The sequence below is a fragment of the Hippoglossus stenolepis genome, chromosome 20 (assembly GCF_022539355.2).
Source record: "Hippoglossus stenolepis isolate QCI-W04-F060 chromosome 20, HSTE1.2, whole genome shotgun sequence".
Taxonomy (NCBI): domain Eukaryota; kingdom Metazoa; phylum Chordata; class Actinopteri; order Pleuronectiformes; family Pleuronectidae; genus Hippoglossus; species Hippoglossus stenolepis.
The window spans coordinates 2872359-2899406 of NC_061502.1; the positions used below are offsets into that span (position 1 = coordinate 2872359).

The window sequence follows — 27048 nt, forward strand, 5'->3', positions numbered from 1 at the left end:
ATGAATATTTTTATTTTGGTTCTGTAAGTATATTTTGGTGACAATATTCCTGTGTTTTGGATAAGGTGGGACGTTGAAAGCAGGCATATTTTACATGGTGTTATTAGTACTTATACTTAAGGATGTGAAGACATCTTCTCCTACAAATTATAAGTGGTCCAGTATCCATATGCCAGATTTCAAACTTCAAAACTAAGTCAAAATGATTGGATCTGACTTGTATTTAAAAGGACTTTTGATTTTACTGACTAATCACTAATTTACACAGCATGGCACATGAACAACACTGAGCAGTGTATTTAGTCAGACAGTGAAATATGAGATAAAGATATATAAATAAGTGGCACAATAATTAGTTTGCTTCAGTCGTCTACTTAATGTCACCGTCCGGTCTGCTCGTTATAAACGGCACCCCTAGGCACTGGCCTCAATTGCCGTACTTTGTGGCCCACTTGATGAATATTTGTGTCATAGTGAATGCAATTTACAGTGTCTTCTACTTCTAGTGACACTTTTACATCTTTTATTTCCTCAATTAAAAAAAAAAAAAAGAATAAACAAGAACAGCATAAATAAATAAAACTTTAATTTCAATAAAGAATTATGTACAATATTCACAATATTGCATTCCATGCTGTTTATAGGAAATGGGATCAGTCAATGGAAATAGCAAGTAGGCCCACAGATAAAAGTTGTACTTCGTATTAACAGAGATAATCTTACATCATTGGGCATATAATCATTTTAATAACCTTTAAAGATGTTAAGCAGCACCACCACACACACGCCCCACCCCCTCCCCTCAAATACTTCAAATAAAAAAAAACACATCCAAAATATCACACACAGAATTCAGTCCCATAGGTCAAGTAAGTCATCAATTATGAAAAGGTAGTTTTTGCTGTTTTGAGGAACATGTAAGTTTGGAACTAGACGTAAAACTGGCTTGAGAGGTTTTGCAAAATATAAAATCTGCAAAGACAGAGGTAGCAAAGATGAACAGATGCTGCGCTGAGGACAGAGTCACATCAGTCTGAGGACCAGCAAATATCCAGAACCAATACTGATGAAGTTATTGTAGTGTGCAATAATAAAAAACAAAAGATCAAAAACAACAACACTGATGTTGATTGTTTTGTCCTTCATATGATATCTTGTCAGTTGAGCTGAAAAAGTAATTATTTGTGAATTTTTCAAACATTGAACTTCTTCAAAAAGGTACAGTTCAGTATCCAGAGCAAAACAAGTTCACACACAGTGACTGGATTTTAAATCTATCACGGATGAATATCTATATTTCTGTTGAGCCGACAGTCGGAGTATGATTGCCATCAAATCCTCACGGTCGTTGTAGACAATGTGGTTCTCCATGTAATGACTCCGCCAGGCCTGTGTTCACATCGTCCTGCACTGTGTCCTGTGAACAGCAGCCTACATACCTGCGCTGGTGCTACAGGATGTGTATGGAAACAAGAACTATTTGCATACGACAAAGCACAGCAGTGTGAGGCGTCAGGTGTCCATCTTCTCATGCCTCTTAAAAAGCTTCATGAGCTGATTAAACCTGTGAGCGATCTGAGAAAAGGAAAAAAGTACACGGGGTCACTGGGTGTTCCTTCATCGCAGCCTGCAATCTTTAAGTATGATGCATAAAAATAACCTAAAAAACTAAAAGGAACAGAATAACTCACCTGTCCTGACGGCTTGCTCAGTCTTTCTGACAGAGCAGAGAAAGTGTCACGTGAAGCCCCTTTTGTCTTCAGCTCAATCAGAATCGCTCGATCTTCATCTCTGCAAGAAGAAGCAAAACAATGTGACTTACAATAAATAGATGCAAAGCTAACCACATCCAAAATTAACACAAAAGTATGAGAACATAGTCTTAAAAGGAAAGCAAGTGAGTGAATTTGTCCAAACTTTGAACTACTCCTTTAATTTAACTATTAGTCATTAGACAATAATGCAAAATGACTTCTTCATGACTCACAGATGCAAGTTTAGCACCAGAGGCAGAACAATTCTTTTGTCCCAACTAATAATTTAAATGCCAAAACTTTGTCTCTTTGGTTCTGAGGTGGAATTTGTTAAGAAAAAAGGCTAAAAGTGGCTTTGAGATCTGAGAAAGAAGTGCGTCAGGGATTAGAATATAGATTTGCACGAAGGAGTAAGAAGAAGAAAAAGCACAGGTCTGACTTTATAATCTTGTAATGACTGAAATAATCAGATTCTTTACTTGAGTAAAAGAAGAAATACCTCAAAGTAAAAACAAATCCAATTCAATCACAACCTTGTAAAAGTGCTCTCTTTGCCTCTGTGTACATCAGTGATTCAGGTGTTTTGACAATCAAAAGCTATTAGAAAAAATGTGGGGACTTGTTTAAGATGTATTAAAGTTCATTCAGAATCAGCTACTGACCTCGTCCATGCTATCACCACCTCGCCTTTCTTCCTCACAACATTCTTGGCTGAGAGGCTGTTGGGGGACAAACTCATTGGGGACGATATGGACTCATTATCGTCTTTAGGCACCATCTTCTCTGTAATCTCCACCTCCTTCCTTCTGGGCCGCTTTGCTTTCAATTGATCTTGGTGCTTCTTCCGTTTTCTGCCTCTGTCACAATCCCACTGGTCTTTCTCTGGTGTGCTGCTCATCTTCTCTGGGACACTGTCAGACTCTGATGCCTCCATTGCATTTCTCTCTGAGTCACTCAAAAGAGCTTTTGACGGACTTCTTTGAGTTTGCATGTCTTCTACTCTGAGGTGCGTTTGACTCTCTGTAGCGACACCTTTTCCAGGGGCTGCCTGGCCAATCTGCACAGAGCTTTGAGCACCACTGTGTAAACTGTTGTCTGAAGGAATGGTCATGGGTTCCTTTTTCCCTGGCAGTGGCTGTGACTCCTCAGAAAAACTAAAACGTGCGTTCCTCTGTTGAGTTGACGCGTCTTCTTTTTTGTGGGAGGGATCTTTACTTAGTGTCTGGCTTTCATCTTGAGTGACACAGCTCTCTGAGCTTGTGGCAGCCTGGCAGATCCCAGAGCTTTCAACAAACTTAGAAAGCTCTGAGCCTGTGGCAGCCTGGCAGATCCTAGAGCTTTCAACAAAGTTAGACAGACTGTTGTCAGATAGCACCACATGTGACACAGTACTTCCCTTCTGCGACTTGTCCCACAAAACCGATTTTGTTTGACTTTCTTCACCTGCTATGTCTCCTTCTCTATGCTGGTGATCTTCTTCTGTCAGTGTCTGACTTAAGCTTTCATCGGCAGTGAGCGTGACGTCTGCACGCGTCGCGGCTGTCTGGCGGATCTTCAAGATGAAGTGATCGTTGGACCTCTCCATCACTAACGCTTGCATGGGCACGTCAGGCTTGAACAAGAAAGATGAGGCGTGTGCTGATGAGGCCACACTGCTGCCGGAGCCACAGCTGGAGTTGTCGGTGTCGAGGGCGAGGTGAATGTCCTGCTCTGTGGCGTCCTCGCCGTCCAGCAGGGCGTCCTCGCTTATGTGCGCACTGATGACGCTTTCTGGAGTGGACATGTTGCGCATGCTTGATGGCTGTAGGAAGCTGAGAGTGCTGTCAGACTTGAGGGGTGACGGAATGGTGAGCGAGACAGCCAGATCTTCAGTCAGTATGGAATAGGACCTTTGAGAAGACAAGCTGGACTGCAGCATTATTTTGTTCTCCATTGGCAGCTCTAACAAGCAATTCTCGTCAAATAAAGCTGGATTCAGGGGGATCTGCTCTTTCAACCGGGGAGAAGACATCCTGCGAGGTGAAATGCTGGACCAGGTAGCGATGAGTTTGGAGGGGGTGTTAAATTTGGACGGGGTACGCAGTTTAGACGGAGAGTCAAATTTATTTGGAGTGGTGATGCTGATGAACCTCTCTCCATCCTTCCTCGGGGTACAGAGGGACCATGCTGTGCTGTCTCCTGTGATGCTGCTGTTTTCTAGTAAGTCAGATCCTTGGAGAAGACATTTGAAGATTTCTCCCATTTGAGAGTCTCTCACCAGGTTGAACGTTAAACTGGAGGCCTGCTGTTCCGTGAGCAGTTCAAAGTCGGTTTTGTCGAGCAGAGAGCCACTTTGAGAGACAACCAAAGAGGCCATGCTATTTTTCTCTGGAGTTGGAGGAATAGTTTTACGAGGAGGGAAGTCAGTCACAGATTGTGTATTTGTCAGATGTGGGGCACTGCTGCAGTCTTTTTCCTCGTGCGTGATTCTGATGTCTTTGCCTCTGCTTCCAAGCCCTGTTTTGTAAGGCACTACAGTACAAGGCTTGATTTGATTCATGCTGGTTGGAGAGGACTGTGCTTCCTTCTGTTGAAAGTGAGGCTTCTTTAAAGACGGCTGTGCGGATACTTCCTCGTTCCCAGCGGGCTTCTTCTTCTCAGCCGGAGCTCTTGCTGGTTTGCAAAGACAGTGCAGCGTCGCATGAATGTCCATGAACAAGCAGTCAACTTGGGCATCGACAAAGTCCCACAGCTTCTGCTTCAGGTCGACTGCTTGCTGTTCAAAGATCCGTTTCACGATGCCATTATTTGACATTTTGCTAAACACGGGCACAATCAGATTCTTCAGCTTGGATTTCAGCTCTACTGCCTGACTGCATATCTCACCAAAATGAGCACCATCCACAAACTCTAAAAAAGATTCCTGATAATTGTCCATTATGCCATTGAAGCTCTTCCTGGGAAAGGTTTTATGAAGCTTCATGTACTTTTTTCGGATCTCACTGCGAACCAACCTGAATGTCTCCATTATTTCCTCCATGTTGGAAAAGGAAGCTTTGGATGCTGCAGGGCAAACCGTTTTAAAACGACTCTTTGGACTTCGTGTTGAACTACCTGGTTCTTCACTGGTTTCTTTTGAGCCAACACACATTTCCTCAGATATCCTCTTCAGCACAGACTTGGGACTTGGTTTATTTCTGACAGGTCGTACCAACTTCACCTTCTTGTTTGCAGGAAGTGGGGAACCAGCAGCCGCCTCATCGCTCTCACTTAAAATCTCCCCCTCCTCCAGTTCAGTGTCAGAGACACTTGAAGGCATCTCAGACACCTTGTCCACCACATTGTGGATGTCCAGCTTTGCAGGAGAACCAGGATATTTGTTCTCTTTGTTTACATCCAACTTCTTTGAGTTGACATCAACGGGTGTGATGGAGAAATCTGCACAGGAAGGTGAGAGAGAAAACAAACTGTAATCAACATTTGTGGTAGTTACGAATTAGCAGGTCATAAGTATAGTAACTGTATCATAGCATTAAAAGGTCGCTATCTTGTAAAAGATCTACATTTCTGTCGATTCGGATCATAACTCATAAATTAGAGAGGGAAAATAAAACATGATTAACAGTCGCTGCTATTTGAGATGACAGATCTATGATTACAGTAGTAATTTTGTAATATGTAATTTGCATTCCTTGGTTTGTAGCATTGGCGTATACTGATGTCGGATGCATAAAAAAAAATTACATTGACACTTATATGTCAATGATGCTCAGGCACACACACTGCACACTCTCTGGTGTGATTAGGTATCATCTAGCAGTAAACCTTTCCCACAGTTTCATCCTGAAACGTACGTTCAAATTGTTGAGGGCAGTGTTCACAAACTGTGGCAGCAAATCCACTTGGACCTATGCCGTTTCCAAGCATGGATACTTCATTCAAAGAAAAATCGATAGTGATCGAGAAGAGTATTGATGTAACCTGAACACATAATGACCTGAGGGGAGATGCTGCATTTCTGTTTGGAGAAGCTCTTTCTCGCTTTCATTTAACAGTGAACCTCATTCACGATTTCTAGCTAAAGGAATAGTTCACAGAAAGGTCGAATATGAATGTCGGGGCTTGTCGACACCACACGAGCAGTGTGGAGGCATGTTATGTTTTTTCTGTTGTTTTATAACGTCTGAAGAAGAGGTAAATTTGGCTGCAACAATGTTTACCCCTGAGAGTCCTAAAGTGTTTTATGGACTCAAACATTTCACCCAACCCTCCATTGACAGAGTGGTGAGTAGATAACGAGTGAATTTACATTTTTCGGTGACCTATCCCTTTAATCCCTTATGCTACAGTGCTAATACAAAGTTGGACTGTGAATATTTTTTTTCAAAATGTGACAAAAGGCCTGAAAGCCCCTAACTGCCACTCTAATCTCCTGCATGAATGTAAAATTCAACTTTGGCTTCAATATCAGGCTGACATTACCTTTTTGGAGGCTCTTGACATGACCAGGCTTGCCATGAACATGGATGTGACTTCTCTTGGTTATCCGCATCGGGCTCCTCAGAGGGCTTATGGCATCGGGGATTTTCTTCAGATTGCTGAGTGTGCGCATCATGGAGTCCTCGTCATGAAGCAGTGGCACTGAACTGGAAGGCTTGACATTATTCTCTCGACTCTTTCCAGGACCGAAGCTCTTTTTTGGGGTGGAAGCGAGGCCACTGGAGTTTCCTGGCAGGACCGTCTCCTCTGTCGTGCTGCTGACTTTGTACACTGCGATACAGCCGGTGGAGGAGCTCGGCTCAGTGACGATAGTATTGCTGTCGTTAGCCTCTTCGTTTGTCTGGGTTAGAACTAAAATAGCCTCGGGTAAACTCAGCCCTTCTTGTGGAAGTGAGTCCAGGCTTATTGTACTGGATACAGCATCTGTGTCTTTAGGACCATTTTCCATATGACTGGCATCTTTCTTGTGAATGGAAGTGACTGAAGCAGAAGGATGGAGTCCTTGCTGACAGACCGGTGTCAAAGCAGCGGCAGGAATCTTTTGACGTCTGGGACTGTCAGGAACATCTTCAGCTACTTCCATATGACTGGGATCTTTCTTGTGAATGGAAGTGACTGAAGCAGAAGGATGGAGTCCTTGCTGACAGACCGGTGTCAAAGCAGCGGCAGGAATCTTTTGACGTCTGGGACTGTCAGGAACATCTTCAGCTACAGCGGGTTCCTTTGAGGGTGAAGCCGTAGGAGCGTCTTCAACTGAATCCACAGGGACGCTTTTCTCCACTGTCCTTGACTCAAGAACATCAGGCTCAGACACGGTTTCCTCAGTTGTATTTCCAGGGTTCACTTTTAGTAGGGAATTGCTTGTGTGTTGTTTGGAGACACTTCCTCGGGTGTCACTGATATTGTCTGTCACCTCCACTGGTTTAGATTTATCCACCCGTCTGTCTGAGGTCAGACTCTTTGAGATGTTGCTCTCTGTTGTCTTCGGAGAACTACCCTCTAGTGATTTTGGTGTAAGATGTACACTCTGCTGACTCTCTGCAGTATTTAGGGGTTGGCTGAATGCTGAGGTAGTTTGGACCGTAATTTCTTCAAGCAGTTTGCCAGCTGCAGCTTCACTCAGACACTTGTTCTTTTCCAGGACATCTTCTGCATCATCACACCTCTTGTGTGTCTTTTCAGAGCTTGATTCTTTGGGGATATCTGATGACTGCTGTGCCACATCTTCCGGTCCAGAGTTTAATTCACTGCACTCTGCTTCGTCTATGACACACATGTCTTCAACATAAAACTGCAAATTCTCATCATCTGCTTTGTTTTCAGCCACCTTGTCCTTCGTTGTGGGGACGTCCTGGCCGGCATCGATGGGCAACACTGGCTTCTTAATCGGTGAAAGGGTTAGATTCAATGTTTCCATGAAACACAGTTTCCTGTTTGGACTATTTTCTTCCACAGTGCTGTTATCTGGGATACGTGGTTCTTTAGATGCTCTTTCTGAGGCATTGTGTGTCTTTTCCTGACTTTCCTTAGTGACATCTTTACCTTTGTCTGATTCGTTTAATCTCTGTTTCTTTCTGCTCATCTCTGAAAGCTTGTTCTTTTTATGCTTTCTGCTGTCATCGTCTTCATGTCGTCTTTCTTCTTTCTTCTGCTGATCCTTCAGGGGTCGCTCTCCCTCCCTCTCCTTGGGGGAATCAGTGTGGCGCTCGGTGTGCTGTTTCAAAGAGGATTTTGTTCGCTCCTTGGAATTTGAACGGTTACGTCCATCATCACTCTTTATTTTTCTATGATCTCGGCTGCCCTCTTTGGAACTGCGAGCTGCACTTTGCTCACAGTCCGACAGGGCCACTTTGGTTTTGTCTTGTCTCCTTTCCTGACATCTCCCTTTGGTGTCATCATAGGGGGATGCATGGCGTATAATCTCTGGTGGGGGGCTTTTACTCCGGTTTGATCTGTGGTGTCCCTCAACATTTAAGATGCTCCTGCTTTTACATGACCTGGAGTCGTGCTTCCGTCCTGTGTCTTTGTCTGCTTTATGAGACCTGTTTTTCTCAGAGGCATGACAGTCCTTGTTGGGATGTGAATCACTTTTAGGTCGTCTGTCTGTTGATTCAGATGGTTTATGACTTTGATATTTGTCCTCTCTCTGTTTGGACTTGTGTTTGTCTGAATCACTGTGCTGGCCTGATGAACTGCTGCAGGACTTGCTGACAGAGTGCCCAGGATGTTTGTCGGGTATGTCACCTCCTCTCGAAGAACTTTTAGAATGACTACGAGAAGGTGCTTTAGAAGCTTGTGTCTCAATGCAGGAGCCAAGGGGCTGATTGGCTGAACTTTCTGTCCTTGCAGAGTGAGGAGGATTCCTTGAAGGCTGGTTCTCTCTGGGAGGTGAAGTCGGCAGACGTGGAGGAGGTGGTGGAGGACCGGAGGGAGGCGGAGGAGTGGACAGTGGGCGAGGAGGAGGAGGAGGGGGCCTACTGCTTTGAGACAGATAGTGATGACGACCTTTCTCTGACCTGAAGGAAACAAAGTTTTAACAACTGATTTATGTTTGAACAGATATGAAATCAGTAGAGAGCGCTACAGAACACAGTGGTAAGGACGCTACTTGGCCTAAATGACATTCCAACATGGATTTGTCAGATTAACTCATAACAGGGTGTCTTTTACAATGACATCAACTAACAGCCTAACACGTTATTGTAAAACAGACCACACGGTTATGAGTCACTAGCTCACACACACATATATATACTTTTAAACGTACCGTTGATTCAACCTCTGAATCTCTGTGTCTTTACGCGTCACCTCCTGTCTCGCTGTTTGTAAAAGTGCACAGATGTTCTTTTTGAGACGGAAGTTCTCAGTGTTCAACCCCGTGTTCTGTTTAAAGAGAAAGTGAGAGAGAGAGAGAAGCTTAGCGTTTATTTCACAATTGTAATATACTCTGTAATTCAACATAATAAAACAATTTTATAGATTATCAACACTAAATGAAATCTGCTCTTTTAAGGGTTATGAATTATTTTACATTTCAGCATTAGACACATTTTAGAGTTAGGAAATCTTCTGTATGAAGCTTGATACCTTTTTTATCAGCCAACAAAATACAGAAAATAAAACAAACCTGCATCTCCACCTGCTCCAGTCTCCTGCGTAACTCTTTGATTTGGGTTTGAGCTGCTTGGAATCTGGACTTCAGCTGCAAACACACAAAAAGAAGAGTGTGTGAGATGTTCGGTCAGCTACTGATGGCAGCCACTGCATTTTAACACAGCAGAATTATTTCAGCAAAGTAGGTGTTTTTTAAACCCCTTTCACCACCTCTGCTAAACTATTTGCTACAGGGTTAGCTGACTTAAACCTTGTAGAAACCCACTTTCACCTATTTACATCACAGTGATCCCTGCTAAGCCCTGCAGAGCCAAGCAGAAATCAAAACACCAACAGCAAACACATATTTATCTTCAGCCTCTCACTCAGTTTAAAATGCACATTATGACAAGTAAGAAGAGAGAAAGGAATCGTGGGGCACATGGTAACTCACATCGGTGTACAATGTCTCTCTACTCTGCTGCTCCTCTGTGACAATTTCTTCATATAGATCCATAGAATCCTTCAGTTGAGATGCATTTGGAGTTGAGTTATCTGTAATAAACAAAATAAGACAAGAAATAAGAAAGATTATCAGTCAGCCTTAATGAAGGACAATGGAATTCGTGCTTGTCGGGTTCTGTCTGTCTATCTGTGTTAATATTGTATTGTAAGACCAAAGTGAAACTACAGTAATTCTTACCTGCATTGCTGTGAAAACCAACATCCATGTCATCGTAGATATCCACAGAATCTTCATTAACATTCACAACAGGCACCAACACTATGGGAATAATAAATGTTTTACATATAAATGCATTTCATTAGTTAGGTTCACCAACACTTTATCCACATTTTTGTGCCTGAGAACTGGAATGAAACCACTTCTCTTCTAGTCAATATACTATATTGTACAATAGCTTTATTACAAGCCAGTATTTCTCATAAATAAATAGTACTATGTAAACATAATAGTAACAGTCTATATGTATAATAGAATAATAGATGTGTACTTACGACCAGAAACATCGTTAGTGTTGATGTTCTCCATTGTGCCAAATATCGCCGAGGCTCAGTTTCTTTAAGAATACCTGGTAACAATGCAAAAGGAAAAATCAATAACTATTCCTAGTGTACAAACATCAACCAGAACAAACCTAAGGATGCAAACATGAGAAGTTGATGAATGTTGTCAAAATTGTTGACAAATAGACTATATTAATAAACACTTACAAATCAAGCCCTGATTAATTCTTACAGCTTCATTAAATTTAGTTCCAAACCATTTATTAAATGGCAAAGTGCTGGCATAGTGCTACCAATGTCTGCAGAGCAAACTGCAGTTTGATAGATGTGGTCATGTGATGTAATACAAAGATGCTACTGGTTGCATGATGCGAAAATGTAGGATCAAGCGTTTTTCCATTTGAGTGCTGATAATTTAATCCTGATGAGTCATCCAACTGTATGTAGTGTAACAGCATTCATTGTCACTGGAGTAATCTGTTAAGTCTTGTTTAAGTCGTATTTCCAGTTCACCACACTGACAAGTAGCATAAATAGAACACATGTCTTTATGTGAATCTTACATTAATGTAACAACGTAGTTGGATTTGTCAGCTGCTTTATTAAAGGTTCATTGCGTAGAATTTAGTGACATCTAGTGGTGAAGTTTCATGTTGAAGGTGAATACCCCTCACCTCACCTTCCCCTTCCAAACATGAAAGACAACCTGTGGTAGCCTTCAGTTGTCATAAAAACTCAAAGGGTGTTTAGTTTGTCCTATTTGGGCTACTGTAAAAAACATGGTGGCCTCATGGTGTAATTATAAAGTATTTTAATATGAAGGGCCCATTCTAAGGCAAAGAAGTTGTACAATTTAGATGATTTCAAACTAGTGAAATCATCACTAGGATTATTTGATATTCAACTTCTGCCAATAGATCCCTTTCCCCTTAATCGTACACACTGGACCTTTAAAGGTACACCTCTACACTATAAATGCTAGTATCTGTAGTGGGCAAAGAGAAGCTAACAGGGGTGTTGTTAGCAGGATGTTAGCGTCTACAGCCCTATTGTTCACTACTGTCAGAACAAAGAAGGCATCGTTGAACAATGCGTTTCGACAGCAGGCCTGGACAGAGACCCATCCACAGAGAGCTGCTGCACTCAGTGTCTGAATGGCCATTGCTGAACCCACAGTTTTAAAGCGATGTTTAACACCCTCAGCTCGGGCTCGGGCTAACATTAACATCACTATGGCTGCCACAGCCCTGTCCAACACCCTGCAACCTCACAAGAGCTCTCCTGAAATTAGCACTTAAATCAGGTGTTACAACTTAAAGAAGGAGGAGAACCCAGTGGAACAAACGTTTCACTACTATAAAACTACCCGTAGACGTAGAAACACAGCTCTTTATCCAGCCATTGGGATTTGAGAGGAATGTTTTATTGAGAACTGCATTAATTACATTATTCTGAGGATGTTGTAATTTAGCTTTTTAGCATTACATAGTACTTTACTGATACTAAACAACAAGTCGCTGTGTGCTGCTTATTAACTGTTTCACCTATGACTGAAGGTGTTGCTGGAGCAGAGTGTTGTGTAGCTCATCGTGTAAGTTGAAGAAACTGTGAATCCTCCACACACACAATACACGTCCGTATAAAAACATGGTAGCGTAGCAACAAGCCAAGTACGAATTGGTTGACTTACTTGTTTGTCTGTATTGTTGTGTGTCCTCCCGTTGTTTACAACCGTAATGTCGCGCCAAGACTTTTTAGTCCACAGGAAGTAACGACATTTTCCCGCGGTCTGTCACTGCTCGGGGTGTATTCTCGCAGCTGCTCGATTCCACAAAAATTCAAAAGAAACCTAAAAGTCAACCCCTGAGTGAGATAATTAATAGCGGGATTATGCCGCCTCACACTCGTAAACGACCCTCCGACACAATCGGGAGCGTTAAAGGGCGGATGAGGAGGTTTGAACCCGGCGAAAGTTGTTTTTTCTCGCAGAGAGAGTCGAGCTGTGCCGGCGCTGCCGTCCGCCTACGTCATTACTGCGCGACGTCCGGGGAGCGAGGGGAGGGGAGGGTTGTGCAGCCAAGCCGACCCGGAAGCATTTGTGTCACAGTCACATGTGGACAGGATTTTAACACCAGTAACGGGAACGTGCTTGTGTGCGTGTGTTGTGATACAACCTCAGATGCACACGCGCGGGATGAACCTCACATTTTGCTGTATTTACACCAAACCTGCTTATTGGACGCGCGCGCCTGTTTCCGCTGTAGACCGCAGCTCCACATGCGACAGATGATAGGATGGAGAATCTAGAATTGAGCCTGTCATCACTGGGCACCATATCCAGACATGTTGACAAAAGTCACAACGAACTCAGCCAGTATCTGTCAAAGCAGGTAAGACGTGTCGCCTCCTGGTTTGTGTGGAGTAAAAGGATGTGTTTACAGTTTGTTTTCATATTGAGACTCAAAAAAACGTGGCATGTGGTAGCCTTCCCTTCACATGGCAGTAGTCACTGTACTAATCGTATTGTTTTAAGTCCGTGTTGTGTGGTTAAATCTGTAAATATCTGTAAAGAAATATTGGTTCATGGTAATAAATCAATATTTCACTGTCACATGCTCTCCCCTCAGATATGGAGCCAGCAGGACAGACAATGTATTCTGGCGTGCTTGGCTCAGCTGCTCCTGGAGAAGGATTACACCTTGCTGATTGCACGACACCTGCGACCGCTGATCCTGGACCTGCTGGAGCGGAACGCAGAGAGGGTCAGAGGCGGTGGCAGGATCAACCATGACCTCCACGAGCGCCTGTGCGTGGCGCTCAGCAAACTCCTCAGCATCAGTCCTGATGCACAGGCGTAAGTGGACCCTCTACCACCTTTTTCCTTTCACCCTCCAGTAAACAAAATGTACAGAATTATCTATGTGACCAGATCAACATACCCAGGATATCTTTTTACGATCTGGCTTCACTGAGCCTAACTTTGGGCGTCAGGGATAATCTTCGCCAGAGAGCTGGTTATCAACTGTCTCATTTAACTCTGCCACACAAAATAATTCTTGATATGATATGAGGTTTATTGTTAATATCTGTCCATTCATCATCTATACCACTTTTCCTTTGAGGGTAACAGGGGTGTGGGGGTAAATGCTGATACTGCAGGTAAATTTGGATAAATCTACAGTAAACAATACGAGTACATAATAATGTATTGGAATAGAAAATAAATACTAGATATAAGTTCTGGTCATGAAGGCCAGGCTAGGGATATACATAGAAACACAACGGAAGTCTGGAAAGGCAAAACAGTTCTGATCTATAAAAATATATATTGCATTTTATTATTTGTCACTGTGTAAGCTCGTTTGTCCCTGTCAGGTTCCCGTAGGAATGATGACTCTGGTTTCCCAGTGATCTTATTTGTCAGTAGTTAGACTGTTCACAGGTTTTGATTTCTTGATATCAAACTCAACCTGCTTGGACCAGGTTAGAGGTGCAGCATAAGTTACCATGGGAATTTACCCTGTAAGATTTGAATCACTGTTATAATTAAAAACCTGAAGTTACCTTGCTAAAAACAAATCTTGCTTCACACTACAGGCCTTTGCTTGAGCACAAAATAAACGTAAATAATGAATGTGGTACGACCAGTTCTTGTCTCAGGGCCCTCCACAACACAGGAGGTAGAGCAGGTCGATTACTAACCAGGTCACTGGTATGACCCCCGGCTCCTAAATGCTCCTGTCCGCATTCTGAAGTCAACCCAGAATTGTCAGTCATTGTCATTGTAACCATTTTTTGTTTTACTCTTCTCTGTAAGGTTTGCTGCAAAGTACTTCAACAGTGCCCCTCCAGTGTTTCAAAGGCTCTTCTTCACCAGCGAAGAGTCATCAGCTGTCCAGTATGGCCCCAGGAGGATGAAGATGCGTGACCTCATGGGTGCCACTCTACGTTTCCTTCAGAGTGATCGTGCCAAGTTTCGAATGCTCTGGGACTGGAGTCCTTGTGTCTCCCAGCTGCTCACCAGTGATGTCATGGTCCGAGGGTATGTAGGGCCTGACAGTGAAAATCTTATAGGATAAGAGGACTCTTGGTGTCTTTGTAGTGTCAATTTCAGATTTCCACACCATGATTATGGCGAAAAGAATTCAGGATAATATTATTGTGATCTGTTTAAAACATATTTTAAAAATTCTTTGCTGTTGTTTATTGTGTGTTTGTCTCTTTTTGGCAAATTAATTGCACTTCAAATGCTACAACATATTACAAAATACTTAAACCTAGTATGTTTAGTGTGAAACAGATAGATAATGTGTCACAACAGTAAGAAACAGTAATGATGGAAGAAGCACTTGATAATTGACATGATATTATTTCCCTTATTACCATGATCTAAATGCTGCTAAAACCTTTATCTTGATGTTCTCCTTTACACTTGACATCCATTGCACTTCTGTCCGTCCTGGGAGAGGGATCCCTCACATGTGGCTCTCTCTGAGGTTTCTACCTTCTTTTTACCCTGTTAAAAGGGTTTTTAAGTAGTTTTTCCTTACTCATGTTGAGGGTTAAGGGCAGAGGATGTCACACCATGTTAAAGCCCTATGAGACAAATTGTGATTTGTGAATATGGGCTATACAAATAAAATTTGATTGATTGATTGATTGATTGATTGATCATCCATCCATTAGCTACACCCCTTATCCTTTGAGACATGACATGGACAAATCATACATCTGGTTTGGAGTATGTTAACTTCACTGAAATGCAAATTTCCATATATTTAGTGGCTCATTTGCTGCCAGTATTGCAGTGCAATTTTCTTGGTGTGTCACATTTAGCTGTTACTACAATTTCAATATTGTCTTACGTCTGTGTTACATGTTCAGCTTCATGTCTATTCCACCAACAAGTTCAACACTATATTTTTCCATTGTTTCCTCCAACAGATACACTGCCCATTGTTTAGCACTGGTCTCTCGCATGACTGATAATCAGAAAACCATCTTTCTGAGAAAGGTCCTGGCTAACGAGGAGATCCTGCACATGAAAATTAAGTATGTACCTTTGTTGTTGTTGTTATCCATTATTAAATTAAGGGATGAGTATTATGGAAGATGTTAAGTTTGAACGCCACATATTTAATTTGAGTCATAAATTAGTTTTACATACATATTCCTTCTGTTGAATGATTGAATAAAATTAGTTTATAAATTTGAAAAAAGTTGTGTGAAATTTAAACATTTTTATCTTTCAGCACCATCAGGTATTGTTGGCATGTGCCCAGCTGTTATGAGAAAACTTACTCCAAAATGATGCTTTTTAAGCTGCATGTCTGGACTTTTCATTTCTTGTTCAGAGCGCTGGAAGAAACTCAGCAACAGGAGGTAGAAAAGGCGCTGGTGTTAGCCAATCAGGGCTCTGTAATGTGGCGCCAGGAGAAGGCTAATAAGTTTACCAGGGGCCAGGTGGTATCCGAGGACCTTTCCCAGAATGTGGTGGCAGTCTGTGGTGTCGTACTACCCAGGATAGTTCCTAGACAGGCCGAAAAGGTATGTACCGCTCACATAGATGGTTTGCTGCTGTTTAAAAGAAGGAAAACATGCTAATGTTGCCCTGTGTTCATAGGTTAACCAGAAGGATCTGGTGCTGGTGGACTCGACCTGCCGTAACCTGAGAAGACTGGCATTGGCTGTAGCTTCCCAGAAGCCTGTGCTCCTCGAGGGTCCTATTGGGTGCAGTAAAACTGCCTTGGTAGAGTTTATGGCTGAAATCACAGGACATACGAAAGCCACAGAGATTCTCAAAGTCCAACTTGGGGATCAAACTGACAGTAAGGTGAGGATTAATGGAATCAGTCCAAACTTAAAAGCAACAGTCCACCAGTTTTACACATTAAAATGATCTCATGTATTTACTGGTCAGAACTCTGGAGTTTTTCACAGTTTGAGGCTACATCCACACTGCTATGTTTTTTTTAGATTGTATCAACTCTGCTACGGATATGCCTGGCGTCCAGACTTCTCTAAAGTTTTAGAGCTGAAACGATGAAGTAGACACTCCCAACAGCTTGGGGGATTGGGTCTTTTTGGTCTTGACTTAGTTTTCGCTGATTAGTTGTTTTCGCGGTTTTCCAAAAGAAACCAACTGGCATTAGCCTGGGCTACCAGTTTGGAACACAACACGGATAATCAATTACAAGCGTTACTGACCCTGTTGTCTTTACTAACAGCTATTGTGCAGATAAATTTAGCATTTTACGATGATCCAACTGTTTACATGCGAAGAAGATGAGCTATTATTCCAGCAATTCCTATGCACACTGGCATGCGCATGCTGTCTTGTTGCCACCGGCAAGTGCAAACCCAGTATACATGAGCAGTCATGTGGATTGTGGATTAAAGTATGGATGTGGATTAAAACTGATTAGGTGCTAAACGCTGGTGTGGACAAAGATTGTTTTAGTTCGAAAATTGAATGGTATGGGTGTAGCCTGAAAAGTCACCGTGATGTTCTCAGTGTCATCTTAGCTCGGCCTTGAAGTATAACATTTTTAATGCCTACAGTTAACAGGAGATGAGAGGTTTGAAAGTGGAAGGCATTTAGGAGGCAGTCATGGTCTAATTAGATACTATTGAGTTGCAGAGTGGGAATAGTGTGATCCAGCTCTCTATACTAGAAACTAAAGGTCAGGATATTACAGCCTATGCTACTTTGATTTTCACAATTTTTTCATTCTTCCAATGTGAGTCACTCACCTTTTATGTAAGCGCAGTACTAAATAGCTGAAGTGCCCCTTGAACTTTTAATGGAGATAAGACGAAAGGCGGAAACTTTGCAAACGTGTTATGTCTGTGTCACAGATGCTGCTTGGGATGTACCGGTGTACCGATATTCCAGGGAAGTTTGTGTGGCAGCCAGGAACACTGACACAAGCTGTATCTAAAGGCCAATGGATCCTCTTGGAAGACATAGACCATGCACCTCTGGATGTGGTGAGTTAAAAGTAGTTGAGAACTGCATAGAATTACTCATCATTTCAGTCATTTTTTCTTTTTCCAATGCTTACTCTGTACACCTCAAACTAGGTTTGTCATGAAATGTTTTCTGAGTAGATTTTAATGTAACTTTAACAGATTTGTAGTACTAAGCCTTCTATTACACACCCTCAATCCACAACTGGACCAAAATGTCCCTTTTTCAGATATCTGTGCTGCTGCCTTTAATGGAGAATAAAAAGCTGATGATTCCAGGACGGGAGGATTGCATCGATGTTGCACCTGGATTTCAGTTCTTTGCAACAAGAAGGTAAGAATATCATTGCCTTCTAAATCTACATTATGTATTCACAAGCTGTCCTGCACTGTTTCTGATGTGATGTGATGCTTATTAGCTGAGACTGACAGGATGACCTGATTTTCACTGTTTGGTTGTGTCTCTGCACACATTGCACATGCTGTCTGACCATGTGCAGAGTGTGAGGAGATGACATGTTCTCTGACCTTTACTAAAGGAAGACGTTCTACCTGTTCTCAAAGCCACAGTAGTCTTCTCTTTGCTGCATCTGCCTTCTCCTTAAATATCTCTAAGAACTCTTTTGTGCATCTTTGTTGTTTAATATCATATCAATAACATATAACAATAATATGGTGCAAAACACATTTCTTAGATATATATCTGCAAATAATAGACAATCTAAAGGTTATAATGATCAGAAAAAATATTCCCTGTCATATTATGTGAAATGTTAAGTGATGTCCTGTAGAAGTCATTAACTTCATGAATAGTTCAAAAATACATGTGCTAAAGCTTGTATTTATTTAAAAATCACACATAGAAGATACAGACAAAAGCTGTCAAAAGAATTTGTGGTGATAACCGCTGATGCTAGTAGTGAAGTTATACATTAACTTACATTAACAAAATTAGTGACGCAACCAATCAGTCGTCATATGCTATAAAATAAGTTATTAAATGGCACAATGTACAATATGTACAATATAAAAAAGTTAGCTTTGCATAGTGGGGTATATAAAGCCTGTGTGCAGGGTATGTGTCACCCCTCTGATGCTTTTCATTTGTTCTGTGTGTATGAACATTGAGAGACACTTGAAGTCAGATTACTGTAAGTATGCACAAACAAACTTGACCAATAGAGCTGATTCTGAATGATGAAAACACAAACTCCATTGAGCAAACAAAACGTGACATAGGCAGGTTGGTGAGCATGAGAGAGATGTTCAGCATCGCCACACACGTGGGAAATATATGGGCATGATTGTGAGACTCTGTTGTAAAAAATGACACATTTTTCTTAATTAAGAAATTAACAACCAAGTCATTCTTGTGAACTGCAGGACGTACTACAGTGGAGGCAGCTGGCACAAGCCTCAGAACTCTCACGCAGCGCTGCTGGACAAGTACTGGACCAAGCTGCAAATGGGCAACATGACACGTGAAGAGCTGAAGAAGGTTAGTGTTTCTGGCTTTGGTATCCTATTCCAGACTGTTTATGGTCGGTTTGTTTTAAGTTGTTACCTTAATCATATTTTATTTTTCAGCAGTTTCCCATTTCTCTGTAAAATATCACCGCAAAAAACGTATTTTTCTGTCTCATGTTGCTGCTTTTACTGCTGGATATTACATTTCTATCTCGTAGAATTTCCCTCATCTATTCTAAGATCACCCCATGTCTCTGCATGCAGGTGCTCACCAGCAGATTTCCCAGGCTGACGGTGGTGGCAGACCGTCTCCTGGATATCTACTGCCAGCTGACTGGGGAGCGACACGCTGACCCGGACTCAAGCAGCCTCCAAACCTCTGACAACTCCCAGCAGCAGAACACCGAGAACAAAAGCCCGCCGCTGGAGGGGAGAGCCCTGTCACTGAGGTCAGGCCCAGCACACCACTCTGTCTACTCTCTTTACTTAAGTGTGTGTGTTAGTTCAAAATAAAGATTCAGCACAGTAAAGCAATTTCTTTGGAAGCATATTGCATTCACTTGAGAGGAAAAATACTGCGGTGTATGAAAGACACGCTGTTGCAATCAACCTGTTGTATATTTATACATTATCCCACATTTTTCCAGTCATTTTCATACTTCAAGAAATCAGTACTTTTAAACAAGGTGACAGTTCCATTCATTTGGTTGCCTTTCAGTGGCGTCATCCCCTCTTTGCACATGCATCAACATCGGTCTGTCCACCAGAAGCCTCACAATTTAACTTTTTATCCAGTTTTAAGCCACATTTTCATGATTCACTTTTTAAATCTCGGTGTTTTAACTAGATGAAGGATTTAAGTTGTCGAACTTCAGAATCTTGCGTTATCGTAGAAACAAGCGGAGCTCACCTTGCAGCCCCTCTGGTTGTCCTGTGTCCTTTGAACACTATCTGATTGGCTGGCAGCTGGTTATGAAGTTAAAATCAGACCTGTTTGAATTGCTGAGCATATCTCAGATGTTGGGGTGGTCTAGGGGTCTAAAACCAGGCTAGGTTTGTGGTCCCTGGGCACCAACCTTTTCGAATACTGTCATTATTGACAAGAAGCTATTAGAAAATGTGTATTTACAAAGCTGTGAAAACCTGGAAAACCCCTCAGCTTAATTCCACATAGTTGGAATTAAAAATGAAACTATTTCGGTTGTATAACTAAATTGAATCACATTGCAGAGTGAAGTAATAAACTGAACGTGTAAGTTCATACCATCCTGAGCGACCATGCAGAAACATGATGATTGGATGTATCTCAATGCTGTGACTCCCGCCTGTGATCATCAGGGCAAACATGCAGAGCTTCAGCCCCCTTGGTCTTCCATCCATCAGATCCCACCCCCACCCCACGACCCCAGTCAAAACTACCAGCCGACTTTAATTAGCTTTCCACTAGCTGCTGCTGCGTTCGATAGATTATTGATTGGACTGCCCTCTGGACGATGGGCTGAAATGGCCGATTCTCCAGGTCACACCGGGGAAAGTTTATTAGGTAACAGATTTATAAACGCCTCCTCACTCTGAGAGACCACTCAGCATACCCGGTGCTTTTTTCCACCTGTCGACATTGAGGTCCAGAGTTGGTGTGTTGATGAGCATTTGTCCATAAGTCAGTGTGTCTATAGTTTCCACGCTCCACAGGCTTTTCCTGGATCAGTGTAATTGACTTTATAGCTCGGATTGTGATGCTCATGTGTGCTGGTCGAGGTCACGAGGTTCAGGTTACAGATACATTTACATTAGGCTTACATTAATACTTATTTTGGTTTTAAAATATAAGCATGTACTGTAGCCTATAATAATATTACCATTTTAATAAAATTACTAATGATGCAGAACTATTTATTTAAAAAACCCAAGTGTGTTTTCATCCTGTTGGAGAGCTACTGCCTGTGTGAAAGAAGTTGAAGTCTTGTGTTTAACTCCTGCTTGTCCCCATTTGCAGAACCTTGTTTCATTAGTCTGCACTCATCGTCTTTTCCTCTTCCAAATCATCACAGACAAAATGTGACGCCTGATTAACTTGAATGACCAGTTCATTTATGGGATTGGAAATGACGTCTCTCTCGCTCCGCTGCTCATTCATTACCCAGATATTACATACTGTCTCTTGTAGTCATCAAAAATTTATAAAAATGTTATGTTCATTCCACAGGGACTTACTGAAATGGTGCGAGCGGATCAGTGTCAACTTTGACGGCACCTCCGCTGCCACAGCACACCACGTCTTCCAAGAGGTTAGTGGATTTACCTATAAGTGAACAAATAAAGGGATACATATCTTTCTCACAAAACCTTTTGAAAACAGTATTGAGTCGTATTTGGTCATATTGTTCTGAAATGCCCACTCCTCTTAGGAAAAAAAGCTGCTGTGATTCAATGTGTATTTATGTTTACCAATGTCTTTTCATGGCATTTCTCCTTCTCAGGCTCTTGACTGCTTCACAGCCATGTTGTCTCACCCTGAGAGTCGACTGCGACTGGCTGAGATCATCGGAATCAAGCTCAACATCTCCAAAGAAAAGGTTTTGACCAGTATTTTTTTTGGGACATTAGTGTGCTCCCTTTAAAAAAATGTCTTGCTTTAATCAATGTTTTCTGACAAAAGTTCTATGATAATCAACATTTCATACAAACGCCCTGGCTTCTGTTTGTTTCAGGCCCAGCACTTTTGCCAGATGTACCAGCCTGGCATCTCTGTGAATGAGCTGGACGTGTGTGTGGGCAGAGTGACTCTGGTTCGAAAGCAGACTGAAGCTGTGCAGCTGAACGTGTAAGTGGGACATCCTGCCCCGCCTGCCCCCTTTGACCTCTGTTTACACCATATATTCATCGGCTAGTTGCTGTGCCAACATTCACCCGCTGACAGGGACCAAGCAGACCCCCCGCTGCTAAATTGAATAAACATTGAATTGATTTTAAACCACATTATGGTAAACAAAGCCCTCTAATGGTTCGACCATCAGGATATGCCCAAATATTAACATCGATTCTTCCCCAAATCCAATACGAATGGGTGTCAAACTTTAGACTGGACACAAAGTAGGTGTTAATTATTTTCTGCAGTGCAATAACTGAGACCAGTGTGTGCCGCACGTCATCTGGTAACAAGAGCATTAAGTAATCTGATGGTAATCCATTTGGCTTTAACCCAATTCTGCAATAGAAATGGTGCCTACTTGTTTCTTCTTCATACTTTTTAAAAACTGTACAGGTAATTCAATAAACAATAATAAATTATAAAAGTACTGAAATTGATTTATAAATTAGATTTAGTTTTTAAAGAACACGAATAAAATTTTTCCCTGCCACTCCGTGCATTAACAACATGTGTTGCACAGCAAGTTACACAACCAAGTGACGTCTTACGAGCTTAACACAGAGGCCTTGGGTCTCTGCTGCAGGGAGAATCAATATTCTAACTGTTACGATCTTAGATGAGTTTAAACAGGATCAGCCTCTAACTGGCCTCTTTTAATAACTATTTTAGTTTTGCTATTTCCATCTATTAAAGTGATGTAACTTTAAATACTAATAATAAAGAACTTAATTCAGTACATTGCTCCATCCTTACTCAGGATGAAGCAACCAACAACAAACGGTAAACTTTAGATTCACATTTCAAAGTAACTGCATTCATTGACTATGTGACTCTTCTTTCCTTGTGCTACTGTTAGTGTTCATCATAATTATCGCTCTAAAATACATCACTATTTAAATTAGGACAGTCGTTGGTTTTATCTCTACAGCTAATCTGGTGTGATTTGTGAGCTAATGTCAGCTCATGTTTAGAATAGGTCTTTTTTTAATGACTCTTTGTTGCATATGCTAATGTAGCACAAGCATTGATCACTGGCATAGAAATGGCAAACAGAAGTTCAGTTATTCTTATTTATTATGTAATACATTGAGGGGGTTTGCTGCTGTAGCTCCACTTGTTCTGAAATGACTTGAAGCTTATGGAGGCTAATATTTAATTTTTTTAAATTTAAATAAAGAATAAATAGGATTTGTGCCAATGCATGTACAGTAGACGACCAGACACTATGAACTTAGTGCTGCAACACTGAACCTGCTGGAGACCCCCCCGCTCAGCCACACGAGGCGCCATTTCAAGCTGACGAACTCTCCAACCTCCCCACACACAGCGCAGTGTCATTTCGGAAACATTTAGCCAGTCTTAAGAGAAAATCATGGTCGAGGCGTTCTTTTCAGAGCATTACAGTTTAAAATTTGATAGAAAATAAGGACAAAACCTCATCTAAGGACAAGTTTTCTTTTTTGGTTTGATTGCATATAAGCCACTGCATATTTTCTAAATACAAATGCTGTATCTACAACCTCTTACAGCCCATTGTGTACTCACTGACTTGTTATTGTCGTGAACAGGGAGAACCAGACCTTTGCTGCCACCCGACCCGCTGCTGTGCTGCTGGAACAGCTGTCAGTGTGCGTGTTCAAGGGCGAACCGGTTCTACTGGTGGGAGAGACAGGAACTGGAAAGACGTCCACTGTACAACATCTGGCCAGAGTTACAGGTGAGCACAGGTTTATAGGAGCCATGTGGGTCGGTGTGCTGGTGGGACGAGTCGTCCACCAATCCTAAGGTTGCTGGTTTAATCCCCGTGTCATCCTGTCCATGTGTTAAAAGTGTGTCAAACTGCAAATTATTTGTTATCACTCCTGATTCCAATATGCTCTTTTGTACGTTCATCCCAGGACACAGACTGCGCGTTGTGAACATGAACCAGCAGAGTGACACTGCTGACCTCCTTGGAGGGTGAGTGACCTGCAAATATTGCCTTTAAACATGAGGGCCTTAACATTAACGTTTTGCATCACCTGAAATGTTTAAGCCCTAATTTGAATTGCCAAGACAAATTTTGCAGAATTGAACCAAATGGCATCACATTCAAACAAAAAGTGATGAGACTGAAAAAAAGCAGAATTTAAGAAAGTTTGAAACATTCCTGTCTAATGTAGGTACAAGCCAGTAGACCACAAGCAGATCCTGCTCCCTCTGCGGGAGGCCTTCGAGGACCTGTTCTCCCAGACCTACTCGAGGAAGCAGAACCTGACCTTCCTGGGTCACGTTCAGACCTGCTTCAGGGGGAAACGCTGGCAGGATCTGCTCAAACTCATGGACCACGTCTGCAAGTCTGCTCTCACCAAGGAGCTGCAGGAGAAATCCAATGGTAGTGCACCAGACAGAGTAAACAGTCATAACAGTGTAGTGCCTCCTGTAGCACGATGGATGACTAATGTTCGGTGTTTGTGTTTGTGTAGCTTTGTTGCTGCAGGAGCATTGGGAGGCTCTGGCTACAAAACTCAGTCAGACCCAGCAGCAGATCAGAGCCTGTGAGACCGCCATGGTCTTTGCCTTTGTGGAGGTAATGAGCTTATAAATCTCCTCTAGGGGCTCCCTGTACCCTGCACATACCACATAACTGCAGTGTCCATTGTGTTCTGCCGACCAGGGACCTCTGCTAAATCTCATACCCCTGTTTCTCCTCTTGTCTTGTCTATGACTTTCTGTTCTGTCAAAGAAACTACAAAGATATGACATTTATTTCTCCATGCACTTATTTCTGTATTTTTAAATATATGTATATTTTGCATTTAAATTACTTTCAACCACATATATACATATTTTGCGAGAGAGACAGAGATAGAGGTCAATATTTAAAAATACTGGATAAATATATGCAGACATAAATGTAAAAATAATTGAAAATCTGATAATTATCTGACCAGATACCAACCTGATGGTATTGCATAACATATCATAATAAGTGCTGGTAACTTTAACACAGGACGGTGTATCTCCTTAAACCCTTTTGCGCGCGCACACACACACACACACACACACACACACACACACACACACACACACACACACACACACACACACAGACATATTCAAGCACATTTGTGTACGAGCTGAACTTTATTCCTGTACATCCTTGGTGTAGCAGCTCTGATCACTGTGTGTTCCTCTGTAGGGAACATTAGCTCAGGCAGTGAAGAAGGGTCACTGGGTTCTGCTGGATGAGATCAACCTAGCAGCAGCCGAGACCTTGGAGTGTCTGAGCGGACTCCTGGAGGGCAGCGCCGGATCCCTGGTGCTGCTGGACCGAGGAGACACTGGTGAGGACCGCTACCACTGAAATAGAATCTGAATCCAGCACCTTGTCTGGTTCTCTAATCCTCCAGAATCCCTTGTTGACTGAGCTTACAATATTAGTATGCACATTTAAAAATCGTAGTTGGTAACTTCATTTTTGCAGAAGACCTTCAAACGTAGGGATATTCACCATCTGGTTAATTATTTTGGCCACTATAATCGTGTAGTGAAAATCTGGAAATAGCGGCCACATTGTGGAATACCAAAGATTAAATAGAAAGCTTTTTTTTTTATTAAACCCCCAATGATTTTGATCTAGATTTCCATCACTGTATTCAGCAATAACCCTGAAAATGTTGATAATATTGTTTATGTTTCTTTTAATCGAAGAGCCCCTGGTTCGCCACCCAGACTTCCGACTCTTTGCTTGCATGAACCCGGCTACTGACGTGGGCAAGAGGAACCTGCCTCTGGGCCTCAGAAACAGGTGAGACTGAAAATCTTTATCTCATGAGCTTTATGATCGATTATTTACAATGAAATAACAGACATGCAAAGCTGTTTAAAAGGAAAAAAAAATCTAGCACAGCAATAATGGTTTTAATAATTATAACATTTCTTCTGTGTGTCACAGGTTCACTGAGCTGTATGTGGATGAGCTGGAGAATGAGGGAGACCTGCGGATTCTGGTTTCAGACTACCTCAAGTACCTGAATCCACATAGAAATGTCATCAGCGGCATCATAAGGTCAGACTTTAATGTAACATTACAGTCATTAACATCAAGTTAGCACTGTTCTATTCAGTGTTCAAAGCAAACATGACTAAGTGTCTTTCTAAGTCTTTGAAAGGATGTGTACCTGATTTCATTATGGTAAAGCTCATCATCATGTTAGGACTTTTGGTTTTAATTTGTATTTAAAAAACGCCTTTATACGCCTTTTTGCTGCATTTTTCAGAATACCTGAACTCAAAGTTGTCTCCATCTTTATTCTTTAATGTCTGTGTATGTGTGCAGTTTTTACTTGGCAGTACGAAAAGAGGCCACCACACATCTGGTGGACGGGACAGGGCACAGGCCCCACTACAGCCTGCGGACCCTGTGCAGGGCGCTGAAGTATGTGGCAGTAAACCCCTGCAACAGTGTGCAGCGCTCCCTCTACGAGGTAGGGACGAGAGAGAAATAATCTCTTCAAAGGTTTTTTTTTCACTGAAATAGAAAAAATAAATCATTATGTCCAGTGTCATTTGGTTTTATGTGCTGAGCTTTTGAGACACAGCCTGTTAAATTTGAATTCGCAGTTGACAGTGTCTCTGCTCCATGGTTTCAGGGTTTCTGCCTGAGCTTCTTGACTCAGTTGGACAGAAGCTCTCACCCTGTGGTCCAGAAGCTGGTGTGTCAGCACATCCTGATGGGGAACATCAAGTGTCTCAAACAAGTAAGACATCCTAAGAGCCGCTTCGTTTTTTTCATCGCTGTCATGCTGTCTGTTCCATAAGTGGGCATTATGTATTTGAAGAAAATTGTACTTTTTAACAGTACTTAAATAGTGGCTAGAGAGTTTAATGGATCTGCTGAAAGACGCAGACGTGAACTCGAAACAAGCTCACTGCATGTTAGAGATGATCAATATTATTTCACAAGACAATTTCTATTTGTATCTTATCATATTGAAGCAAGACGCCTCCATGATTTCTGACGTGTTCCTGTTTCCATTTGCTGTTCTGATACATTTTTATATATTTCTGCTACACTCATTCCATCAATCATGCATACTCCTGACAGGCTTTTAATGTGAGAAATACACAGCAAGTGTTGATCTGTACTGACAGTAACTTAACAGGGATCAAGATTTGAAAACAGTATTTGTCTAAGAACAGTGCAACTCTCAGCAGCGAGTTGCGTTATACTTTTGTTTCAATTGTGAAACATGCATGATGCTAATTGTAGTATGAACGCTCGAGTAGAATATTTCCAGTGGTTTTAACCTGGCCGCCTTTATTCGCAAGAACCCCTTTATTTGAAAGTGCTATTTCTATAAACTTGACTATTGTTTGTTTTGCAATGCTTTAATTTGAGAATTT

At 41.9% G+C, this 27048-nt stretch overlaps 2 protein-coding genes across 2 annotated transcripts in view; one reads left to right on the plus strand and one right to left on the minus strand.

The window, feature by feature from the left end:
- Positions 1 to 569: 569 nt before the first annotated feature.
- casp8ap2 (caspase 8 associated protein 2) lies at positions 570 to 12367 on the minus strand. Its single transcript, XM_035144602.2, has 10 exons — positions 12043 to 12367; positions 10344 to 10417; positions 10030 to 10110; positions 9781 to 9881; positions 9361 to 9435; positions 9001 to 9116; positions 6216 to 8749; positions 2417 to 5171; positions 1692 to 1791; positions 570 to 1575 (listed from the first exon to the last, which is right to left on the minus strand). The coding sequence occupies exons 2-10, from the start codon at positions 10375 to 10377 to the stop codon at positions 1513 to 1515; spliced, it is 5859 nt and encodes a 1952-aa protein (XP_035000493.2). The 5' UTR covers positions 10378 to 10417; positions 12043 to 12367; the 3' UTR covers positions 570 to 1512.
- Positions 12368 to 12446: 79 nt separating this feature from the next.
- The window catches only part of mdn1 (midasin AAA ATPase 1), a 57669-nt gene continuing 43067 nt past the window's right edge, over positions 12447 to 27048 (plus strand). The window contains 22 exon segments of the mRNA XM_035143470.2: positions 12447 to 12742; positions 12980 to 13206; positions 14170 to 14394; positions 15297 to 15404; positions 15707 to 15899; positions 15976 to 16185; positions 17211 to 17342; positions 17552 to 17655; positions 18705 to 18819; positions 19053 to 19237; positions 20995 to 21076; positions 21269 to 21364; positions 21500 to 21612; positions 23229 to 23377; positions 23559 to 23619; positions 23823 to 24034; positions 24126 to 24229; positions 24842 to 24986; positions 25354 to 25450; positions 25598 to 25711; positions 25982 to 26129; positions 26295 to 26402. Of these exon segments, the coding sequence (XP_034999361.2) occupies positions 12647 to 12742; positions 12980 to 13206; positions 14170 to 14394; positions 15297 to 15404; positions 15707 to 15899; positions 15976 to 16185; positions 17211 to 17342; positions 17552 to 17655; positions 18705 to 18819; positions 19053 to 19237; positions 20995 to 21076; positions 21269 to 21364; positions 21500 to 21612; positions 23229 to 23377; positions 23559 to 23619; positions 23823 to 24034; positions 24126 to 24229; positions 24842 to 24986; positions 25354 to 25450; positions 25598 to 25711; positions 25982 to 26129; positions 26295 to 26402 (3024 nt within the window). The 5' untranslated portion in view covers positions 12447 to 12646.